At 40.2% G+C, this 11,426-nt stretch overlaps 2 protein-coding genes across 2 annotated transcripts in view; both read right to left on the reverse strand.

Annotated features, from left to right (window-relative positions):
- gpx4a (glutathione peroxidase 4a) overlaps positions 1-2,653 on the reverse strand; it is a 5,568-nt gene extending 2,915 nt beyond the window's left edge. Inside the window, exons 1-3 of the mRNA XM_037674820.1 lie at positions 2,369-2,653; positions 2,118-2,212; positions 1,893-2,037 (exon numbers count right to left, since the gene is read on the reverse strand). Coding sequence (XP_037530748.1) covers positions 1,893-2,037; positions 2,118-2,212; positions 2,369-2,419 — 291 coding nt within the window. The 5' untranslated portion in view covers positions 2,420-2,653. The remainder of the gene's footprint in view (positions 1-1,892; positions 2,038-2,117; positions 2,213-2,368) is intronic.
- Positions 2,654-3,716: 1,063 nt separating this feature from the next.
- LOC119430727 (ras-related protein Rab-11B) lies at positions 3,717-8,559 on the reverse strand. Its single transcript, XM_037698200.1, has 5 exons — positions 8,408-8,559; positions 6,921-7,116; positions 6,639-6,832; positions 6,474-6,554; positions 3,717-4,369 (listed from the first exon to the last, which is right to left on the reverse strand). Exons 1-5 carry the CDS (start codon positions 8,445-8,447, stop codon positions 4,233-4,235), a joined length of 648 nt encoding a protein of 215 aa, XP_037554128.1. The 5' UTR covers positions 8,448-8,559; the 3' UTR covers positions 3,717-4,232.
- Positions 8,560-11,426: the final 2,867 nt, after the last annotated feature.

The raw sequence follows: 11,426 nt of genomic DNA on the forward strand, positions 1-11,426 counted from the left end.
ATACCATCTTGATATCACCATGATGGCAACATCATACCACCATGATGCCTTTATGATACCACCATTATACCACCATGAAACCACTATGATTAAATATTTTAAAGTTAAATATTTGTAAAGATGTTATACAATACAAAAGGTATATAGCATGTTAAATATGAGTGATTAAAGCTCAAAGTATTGGTATTTTTACTGTTACATGCATTAAATCAGATGCCATGCCTCAAAACAACTCAGTTCTTTTCACTTATCAAGGTCAGTGCTCAAACCTAGTCTTCTGGTCCTTTACACCTGCTTTTTATTGTCTTTTATATACAAACGTATTTAGAACTTTGTTTCACTGACACTTTATATTTTGATTGCAAAATGCCTCCATGTGCAATGTTGCCAGGTGTTGTTGGGACTGCAGAGCACAGCTGAAACATAGGTTTACAATGAACACGGTTTAGACTAAGAGTGTTTCACAGAACCAGAAGCAGGTTCATTGAAACACCATTGCATCTCAAAATGCTGACATTAGTCATGTGTATTAGTCATAAGCATCTCCATAGTTATAGGTGAAGGGGGCACGTCGACCTCACAATTAAAAAATATTTGTCTGGACCCCCTCATTTACCATGAAATATTAGTTCACTTCACACTATTTCTTTGTGAATGAATCTATTCCACTTGATTAATAGGAAAATGCTCAAACCACTAAAAGTCCATCCATCCATTATCTACTCGCTTCTTCCATTACACCAGTTTTGGCCTCCCTGCACTGGTTACCGGTTCACTTTCGAATCCAGTTCAAAATACTCATGTATGTCTACAAATCACTGAACAGTTTCGCCCCCCCCTTATCTCTCTGATCTGCTACAACCGTATGTCCCTCCACGTTCCCTGATGTCAGCGGACCAATTGCTCCTCACAGTTCCAGGAACTCGTCTTAAGCACAGAGGTGACAGGGCCTTCTCTGTAGCAGGACCAAGACTCTGGAACGAGTTACCTCTGCTTGTCAGACAGGCCCCCTCCCTCTCGGTTTTCAAGTCCCGTTTAAAAACTCACTACTATTCAGTAGCATTCAACACCAGAGGATCTGTGTTTTGAACCTGTACGCTCCACACTGGTTTGTCGTCATTATCTACATCGTTTTTATGTCTATATTTCTGATTTACTTCATTTTGTATTTTGCTTTGTGTGTTACCTGTTGTTCTGTCTGTACAGCACTTTGGCTGGGCTTGTCGCTGTTTTAAGTGCTCTATAAATAAAATGGTATGGTATGGTGTGGTATTTTGGGTCACGGGGGTCGCTGGTGCCCATGTCCAGCAATCACTGTGCAAGGGGTGGGGTACACCCTGGACAGGTCGCAAGTCCATCACAGGGTCCTACTAAAAATCCACTCCGGATTTTCTTAGTTTCCTACAACAACTCACCACACTGCAAGCAGTGTTTCTCCAAGGTTGAGGGGGCGGGGGGAGGAAGGGGAGACACCTCTGTGATGCACGTTAGCTTAGTGCCACATTGGTGCCAGCAGTTGTGCCGGGGGAGGGGGGGGGGGGAGCGTGAGAGAAGTGGAGCATGCTGATCTAGTCAAACAAGGGGAGCTGTTGGTCAGGCTATTTCTTGTGTCGTGCTCTCTAAAGTAGTTACTGATTCAAATGTTTACATTTGTAGGTTAACATAGATGTTTAGTTAAAATACACCAGAATGCAGGAAATGGCATCTATTCAAAAAAAATTGGGGGGGGGAGGACCCCCAGACCCCCACCATCAGTTTGTCCCCCCCACATTACAAACTCTTCTGACGCCAATGGAACTACTGTAAAAAGGTCAATGCAGAGGGTTGTAAACACAAGAAATCGTTGGTGTGAACACTGACTGGACATTTACACAATGACTCTTGTTTAGTACCTGATTTGCAAACTGGTTGGAGGGGAAGGCGAGGATGCGTAAACCTCTCTCAGCGTACTCGACGTGCATCTTAGCAAACTGAGAGTAGTTTACGGGGGTCTTGCCTCATTTTGTTGCCACATTGGTGATGATGACAACATAACCCCTAAAAAAAAAAACGACAGGCACAGCATGAAACAGACTGTAGGCTGATGAGAGGAGAAACTGCGTCACTGTGGAGTTTACCTGTACTTGTCCAGCGACACCTCATTTCCATCGATGTCTGTTGCATTGAATTCATAAATAGACGTGGCTCTCTGCCAGTCCTCTGCAGGCAAAGACTGGTGAACAAAAAGAAACCTGGTAAAACACATTTCAAAACAAGCCTATTGTACAAACAAATAATAAGTATATGATGAATATAGCAGTACAACTGACAGATTAGGACTAAACAGAACAGCTGGACTGCTCCAGTTTCAGTGCAGATTTCATCTTACCAGAGCCTGCAGCAGGACAGACAGGAGCACTGCGCACCCTGCGAGGCGCATGGCTGCCTGTTAGGGCCTCAGCTGATCTCCAAACCAAATGCCTTCACCTACGCCTCTTTATTGCTGGTCGTCTGAGCTGAGAGCTGTTCTGATCCAGTGCAGAGGTTTGTCTTTAACAGAACAGAGAAGCTGGCACTCTCCAATAGGTCCCTCTCTGGTTTTAGCAAACAAATCCTGAGCAAAGAGACACGTGTCCTGCAGGCCAGAGTCCAGTCCCTGAGTGTGACATAATCTGAGTCATGGCTGAGCTGCATGTGACCCAGCTGGGCAAAGAGCGACTGTCTAATCAAATACTAACTCACTGAGTAATGGGATTACTTATCAGCTGATACGGAGTCATTCACTGAGGTTTGGACACATTTTCACCAAACCTCTTAAAGTTACAAAACAACAATACGTTTTAAAGTCACCTCCAGATGCTGCACAGAGGTTAACATCAGGAACCCATCCAGTCACTGCAGGAGGTTAGGGTGCATTGTTCCCTCATTTTAATCCTCATTACATTCAGATTTTTTACTTGAAATAAAACATACTCCAGTAACAGTAGAGTGCACAAAATCACTGCTCACTCACAGCGATGTAAATGTAATTCTCTGCATAAACCTCCATTTTATTTATTAGTCTGATAAAGTTGATCTGATGTTGAAAATCTTTGACAAGCTGCCCTGATCCTGATAGAACCATCAAATTAGATCCAACACTTTACTGCTTATATGAGGTGCTTCTAGAAATACATAAAAAATGTTTAGAAACACTGAATTGTTCTCAGACCAGTTCAGTTTATAGCCGGCATCTTTTCTTTGCTGAGAGTTTTGTAAAAGGACAAGTCAGCTGTTGTGCAGCTTTTTTACTGCTCGTAAAAACAAGCGCGTGAACTCAGTTTGCATCAGTCAGAAGAGTTTGTCAGATGTCCATCTGCAAATCATTTTATTTAGTAGGACGATTTACTTCAGATCGTTCTCAGATTTTTGCCACATTGCAACTTTTAGGTCTGACTTGGCCAACGGTGGTGAATCCAGGAATGTTTTGACATTTCAGATTACGTTGTCATATATCGGTCATTTTGACAATTACAGCGAGTTAGGGAATGACCCGATTTAAAAATCTTTTGTGTACATAAAACTGTCGGGCAAGGTGGGGCCACCGAAGGGAGAAGGGGCACCAATTTTTTTTACAGAGGACCATTCTCATGACAAAATGAGCTAAATATGTGTTCCTCATTTGTATGAGTCAGTGAGAATAATCTAATGTAAACAAGAAACAAAAATATTCTCACAGAATGAGTGAATATGACCAACTGTTAAGATTTTATTGTAAATTGACACTGTTCATAAACCGAGAATGAAGCTGAATATTCTTTAATAAATACATAGTGAGAATATTTTGGGTGGAACTAAAGAGCCACACTTTCAGAAGTATAATACTGCTTCAGCAGGTCGGTTTGTGACGGTTCAGTTGTTCAGCGCCATCTAGTGGCACAACCATTGAAATGTATTTCCTAACCACCACGAGCTCTTTTAGGACAGCAGCGTCCGTCTCATTCTTGCATCAGGGACCTTCACACCGACTCCAGGATCAACTCAACTGATCCACGGACAAAAAGGCTTCTGAGATGTTCCTCTCGTCACAGGAGAGAAGAGCACAAGTGACTTTTAAAAAGTACTTATAGAAAGCAGAGCGAGGAATAAGAATAAACAAAAAGAATCAAAGTGGAGTTGCTGGGAACAGCAGGGAAGAAAAAGTGCACGGGTGGCGTGATGGTGGGGTGAATCTGCAGACGGGAACGAGTTCTTCAGATGGAGTGTCACAGGCTCTAGCAGCACTGAAGTTTGTTGCCCTTCTGGCCGTCAGTAGTTGGTGGGACGCTGATGTCTACTACGTTGTTACCCGGAGAGTCGTCGTGCGCAGATCTGTCCGCTATCTGCTTCTGGGACACGATGCGGTAAATTTCTGGAGGAAAAAGCAAAAACACAACGTACGATTTAATTCTTGGGCCTCTAAGGTTTATAAGTGTGATGATGGAGGGCATAAATGACTTTTAAAAGCACTTTAGTTTCAACACAATAAAAATGAGCCTTTTTAAAAAAACGACATCGACGTATAACTGAACTACAATAAAATAAAAATCTGTCAACGTGCAACATGTGTCATGTTCAAACCTCAGAAGGTCTTCTGGGGAAAAAATCAGCCACACATTTATTTTTGTCTGTTTTCATGTTTTCTTTATTTAGGGGGCTGTCAGCTGACAAAGACTAAATATCCTTTTATTTTTTATTTTGTCAGAATGTGCACAGTAACATTACTAACCTCTGGGGTCCTCAGAGGGAAAATGACCATAGGAAGATCCCAACATAAATGCATTTTCTGATGCCACAATTATATCAAAAATAATGCATTCCTTTCAGGAAAGTTTTTTTTTTTAATTATTTTTATCAATTTACTTTTTTTTTTTTATTAGCTCACTCGGTGAGGCCATGTTTTTTACATTTGAGAGCCTCTGTTAAATTTACAGACTCAATTTACCACTAAAGATCTATCCCAGCTGTTGAGTTCTGCTTCTCATCTCGTCCAGTAAAAGTTTTAGTTTTGATGGACAGAGCAGAAACACACTTGCATGTTGCACAAGTAAACATCTAGTATAAAAAAGCAGCTCCACATGGAAGCAGGCTGAAGACTTGGATGCTCCACGGCTCAGAACAGCTTAGTCCCGTTGGTTTGAGTGAGATCAGGATGTAAAAAGCAGACAGCTGATAGTATGTTCTAGTTAGTAAAAGCAAAAAATGAAAAAGAAACTGGCGTGCACGAGTAAGAGTTTTGGAAAAAATAAATTAAAAACTTAGAATTAAAAAATATTTTACAACTCCATGTCAGACAACAAGTTTTACCAAAAACACAGAAACGTTTCTGTCTGATGTGCAGGGTCTTCACACAACTCCAGACTGAAAGTTTTACATTAGTATGACCTAAGGACTTGTCTAAAATTAAATAAAATACGGCATATTAACTGGGATTTTTTTCTTCAATAAATTGACATAAAAAAATATAAAATTTTTGCCATTTTATTTTATTTTTATGTGGAGGGTTTTTTTTTTTTTGGTGTTTTTTTTCTAAAAGAGTTAAAATGTTTTGTTTTTTTAATCTATTAAATTTATTATTTTTTATTTCAGGCTGAGATTGCTCTAATTTCTTGTGCATTTTTAAAAAAGGTATTTTAAGCAGTTATGTAAGGTGGTTGATTTTTTTCCAACAGCAATCGAAGTCTGTTGGAGTCAGTCTCTCCACCATCACAGACATCTACACCTCCAGATGCAGGAAGAGGACCACCTGCATCATGAAGGACCCCACTCACCCAGCACACACACTTTTTGCCCCGCTCCCCTCAGGAAGGAGGTTGAGGAGCGTTAAGTGTAGAACCATTAGACTGAGGAACAGCTTCTACCCTAAGGCTGTTAGACTCATGAATATCTAACCAGGATAATCACTGTGAAAAATCACATCATGTTGCTGCTGATCTGCTTCAATGTTGCTGCTGATCTGTTTCATGTTGCTGCTGATCTGTTTCATGTTGCTGCTGATCTGTTTCATGTTGTTGCTGATCTGTTTCATGTTGCTGTGTTCATTCGTGCTCATCTGCTCACACAGACTCATGTTCGTGCTGCTGTTCAGTGTACTGTTTTATACTATTTTATGCTACAAGTGCTTAGTGTGTTTTTATTAACATTTTTCTTAGTTCATATCTTAGATCTTATGACTGTTTTTCTTTTATATTTTATACTTTTGTTGGATGTAACTGGGACCCTGTGTACACAATTTAAAAACCTTGAATCCTTGAAGGTTGCTTTGATTTTTTTTTTGCCTAAGGTACGGTCTTTCTTTTTCAATCATTTTTTTATAATTCACTTATTTGTCCTTCTGTGGGTTAATCTTGTCTCCACTATTCCTCCAAATAGGAGGCCAACTACAGAATAGTCCTGTTGTTTAGTTATTTAATTTGTTTTTAATAACTGAGAATGGCCAGCAGCACATTATTCTAGAAAGGGCAGAGTCTTCTCACCTGTTAAAATGTTTTTGAACGCCTCTTCTACATTTGTGGAGTCCAACGCTGATGTTTCAATAAATGAGAGTGTGTTCTTTTCTGTTGCAGGAAGAGATGATGGAAATTATTTTTCATTTTGTGACAAAAAGCCAACATCATACCACAACCCTTAGTATGATTTACCTGAGAATGCTCGAGCTTCATCCGTGGGCACGGCCCTGAGGTGGCGAAGGTCGCTCTTGTTGCCCACGAGCATGATGACGATGTTATTGTCGGCGTGGTCCCTCAGCTCCTTCAGCCAGCGCTCCACGTTCTCATACGTCAGGTGCTTGGCGATGTCATAAACTAGGAGGGCCCCGACTGCACCTCGATAATACCTGGTCAGGGGAGAAAACACTACCAGTTCAGTTCCAGCACAAAATCTGAGTTTTTATCATAAACATGTAAACATTTTTAAACACTCACGCTGAGGTGATTGCTCTGTAGCGCTCTTGTCCAGCGGTGTCCCAGATCTGAGCTTTGATCGTCTTTCCGTCCACCTGGATGCTGCGGGTGGCGAACTCCACCCCAATGGTGCTCTTGCTCTCCAAGTTGAACTCATTTCTTGTGAATCGAGACAGAAGATTACTCTTCCCCACGCCGGAGTCTCCGATAAGTACAACTAGAAACACACAAAAAGTGATAATGAAATAATAAATAAAATATATATATAGTCTTCAAACTTGCTCTCCAAACAATGCCTCGTTGGTTTTTAAGCTTTCTAGTAATGAGTCTGTGACACGGCCAGGAATTCATTGCTGCTCATCAACAAACAGCAGCAACCATCAACACTGTAAATGAGTCCACAGCAGACGTGGCTGTTTTTTTCAAGGTGAAAAAGCTGCTTTTCTTCTTACTGACTGCCGTTATCTCACACTGTGTCCTGTTAGGAGGCGATCAGGAAGACGCTGCTGATAGTTTGCTTTTTGGGGAAGTCTGACTCAACAGTTTCTCGAGGCTTCTGTGTCATCCTGTTGTGCTTTAATTATGTTCTGGCCAGTGTCCAGCAGCCACTTTGGCTTTACCTGTAAAATGTTAATACTACAGTATAACAGTAATGGTATATACTACATTAATCTAAATGTTATTCCTAACTAGTAAAATCATCAAGTACTCCAATCCCCACATTCAAACACACAGGTATTTACACTTTTCACATGATAAACTACCTGGCCCTTCATAGTGACTGGTCTATAGAGAATATGACCTTTTGAAAGCACCTGTCATTAGTAACATGGGATCAAACTGTGTTAAAGGTTAGGGCCTACACCTGACACATACAGAACATGTTAACAGGAAACTGGACTTCCTGGTGTGTGATGATTGTGTAACATTTGATTTTTTTAAATCCAGTCAGTTCACTTTGGATTTGTTTCGTGGGGAAACACGGCTTCAACCATCAGAAACAAAGCAGTGAGCTTAAAGTACATGTTTGTTCTGTGGTTATAAGAAGCCTGCTCAAAAATATATGGTGTTTTTCCTTCTTTCCCTTTTCACAGGAAGTTTCCTCCTTCAAGGAATTACAAACAAAACATCTGATGAAGCATTCTCAGGAGAATACACCTCTTCTGATAGTCCAAATGTTCAATTCCTTGTTCAACAAACTTTTACCTAAACTTTAAGGTGAAGAGTGGATGTTTATGTTTTTAATGAGGAATAATCGCCCAGCCTTTAGCCATTAGCTTTCCGAACCCAGTCACCGGTTTCTGTCATATGTATCCACACAGGAAGACAAATACAGACAACAAGACGAAATAATAAAAAGTTTCGACTCGAGAGAGAAGTAAGTAAACTACAAACAGTGACTGGACGTAGCTAGCTACGGTTAGCTGCCACTGATGACTACTGACGTTGACGTAGCTAACATGCTAGCTTATCTTTAGCCATGGAGGTGAAGTATCTCTTCCACTTACCCTTGAACAAGAAATCATATTCGTCGTCTCTGTTCCCCATTGTAGAGCAGAATCAGCTCTTTGAGAATGCAGCGATGAGAGAAAGTAATTCCCCTGAACTGACCAGGATGGTGGTGCGGTGACTGCGGCGAGATGACAGCAGTCGCTGCGCAAATTGCGTAATAGTAGCGTAAAAGTGAGCTCACGTGACAGCACTACGCAGTTTCTTAAAATGTTTTACTGTAGCGTAAACCAACAGCTTACTTTGAAACTAAGGTCTGTTATTTTTCACTTTTTTTGATTTTTACATGAAATGAAATGATACTTAACAAAAGTTAGATTTAATTTTCTCATCAAAAAAGATTTTAGGCTTAACTTTACCAAACATAGCTACCGTGTCTGCTTGGCCAATTTGACACCTCATAAGATTTTACATGGCAGCTCTTTCATAATTTTCTAAATTTCACTGCCATCTAACATACATTCACTCAATAAACTAAATACCTTTGTATTTTCTATTTTCTTTTATTAAAAAAACAGATTGCCCAGCTAAACACAATAAATGATTAATTTGAAGCAGAATATCATTCATTCATTCAACCTTTATTTAGACAGGTAATCCCATTGAGCCTCGAGGACTCATTTACAAGAGACCTGATTTCAACAAAGAAAGATGACAACAATGGACAACAGCATCAACAATAAACAATTATAAAAAGTCATACAGCAGTTTTTTTTTTTTTTTTTTTTTTTTTTTTTTACAAATAGGATGGCTAAAAGAAAAAGGTAACAAAAAAACAGCTAGATTCTAAGGCGAATGTAGAAAACTAAAAACAGGAACATGTCTGCGTTGGTCCCTGCCAGGAGTCCAACAGATTTTTAAAGCCACTTAGAGAGGTCAAGGTCGAGAGCTTCAACTGTTTTTGTAAGATATTCCAGGAAACAGGAGCGGAGTAGGAGAAGGCCCTTTTTGCCTAGTTCAGTCCTCATTGAGGGAACACTGCAGGTAATGATGTCCTGAGAACGCACGCTGTAGCTGCACTCACGCAGAGACATGTAGGAGGAGATGTATGAAGGCAGCAGACCAAGAAGTGATTTAAAGATGAAAATGTACCAGTGAGAGAGTCTGCGTGAAGTTAATGATGTCCAGTTAACCAGTGAATACAGGGTGCAGTGGTGGGTACGATAATCACAGCCAGTTATGAATCTTAGTGCACCATGATAGACAGCATCCAACATCTGCAGGGTTCTTGTAGGAGCATTCATGTAAATAATGTCACCGTAATCAATGGAGGGAAGGAAAGTCACAGATACAAGGCGTTTTCTAGCATTCAGGGTTAGACAGGATCTGTTTCTGAAAAAGAAATCCAGTTTAACTTTCAGTTTCTTTACCAAGTTTTCCACATGGAGCTTAAAAGAAAGATGTGAGTTGACCAAGATACCCAAATATTTATAGGAATCAACAAACTCAATGGGGACACCATTTGAGGATAAAATCGGAGGAAGAACTGCTGGGACCAACTTCCTATTTGAAAAAAGCATCCCTTTGGTTTTGTTGGCATTTAGGACAAGTTTGAGGTGGAACAAATCTGGCTGGATGTAGTTGAATGCAGATTTCAAAAGCTGGAAAGCCTTAGCAACAGTTTTAGCTCGACAATAAACAACTGTGTCATCAGCATAGAAATGTATGGATGCATTAGGGATGTTTTTACCTACATTATGTATGTAGATTGTAAAGAGGGTGGGTCCTAAGACTGAGCCTTGTGGTACACCATTGTTGACTGTTAAATAACTGGAGGAAGTACCATTATGTTGAACACATTACCTCCGGTCTGAAAGATAGTTAGAGAACCAACCAATGGTGTGTTCTGAGAAACCGATTTCTGAGAGTTTATGACACAAGATGTTCTGATCCACAGTGTCAAAAGCTTTAGACAGGTCTAAGAAAAGTGCAGCACAGTAATCCTGAGCATCCAGTGCTTCAACAACATCATTAAGAACCTTCAGTGAAGCAGTGGTTGTACTGTGTTGTTTCCTGAACCAGATTGATGTGGAGGTAAGATGTTAAATGAGTCCAGGTAATTTTTGATTTGAGAGTTTATCAGTTTTTCTAGAACCTTGGCTAAAATGCAGAGTTTAGAGATTGGTCGATAGTTGTTCAATGAGGTGGGGTCTCCTCCCTTCAGCAAAGGAAGAACAAAGGCTGTTTTCCAAGTGTCTGGGATGGAGTTTTGTCTTATGGAGAGATTGAAGATGTGGGTCACAGGGACTGTGATGATATGAGCAGCCAGCCTTAAGAAATAAGGTGGAAGTTCATCTGGACCTGCAGATTTTTAGGGTCAAGATCTTTTAACAGTTTATTGACCTCACTGACTGAGAATGGAGAAAAAGAGAAGCTGTGATTAACTGAGGATTGACTTGTAGGAGGGATTTGATTAGTAGAAGTTTGATTATTAAGTGAAGTGGCTGATTTTCCATTAGTTACTCTGTCAAATAAAGAACTAGAAGCAACAAAATGTTTGTTGAAACAGTTCAGGATCTCGTGCTTATTTGACACAGGAACAGAGTTAACGAGAAGTTGTGATGGGAGGTCAGATGATTGGGGGCTGCCTGAGAGAGATTTGATGGTTTTCCAGAATCTGTTAGGGTCATTTAGATTTTTGGAGGTCTGAGATAAGAAATAGTTGCGTTTTGCTGCTTTGACAACAGTTGTACATTTATTCCTCATCTGTCGAAAACTCAACCAATCAGTGTCTGAGTCAGATTTTCTCGCTGTGGCCCAAAGATGATCTCTCCTGTGCAGGAGGTCAGCTAGCTCTGGAGTAAACCAGGGGCTGTCTCGTCCTTTTATTCTGAACTGAGGAAAAGGAGCATGTTTGTTCAGGAAATAAATGAAACTATTATGAAAATAGTTCCAAGCGGAGTTTCAAATAGTTTCGAATAGTTTCAAACGCCTAAGAAAGAAAAACAGGATTGTGTCATGAGTTATTCTATAAGTGCTATTCTAAAAATATTAACCTTGACCTAGATTGGTCATCCC

This window comes from Nematolebias whitei, chromosome 3, assembly GCF_014905685.2.
Source record: "Nematolebias whitei isolate Nwh7 chromosome 3, NemWhi1, whole genome shotgun sequence".
Lineage (NCBI taxonomy): Eukaryota > Metazoa > Chordata > Actinopteri > Cyprinodontiformes > Rivulidae > Nematolebias > Nematolebias whitei.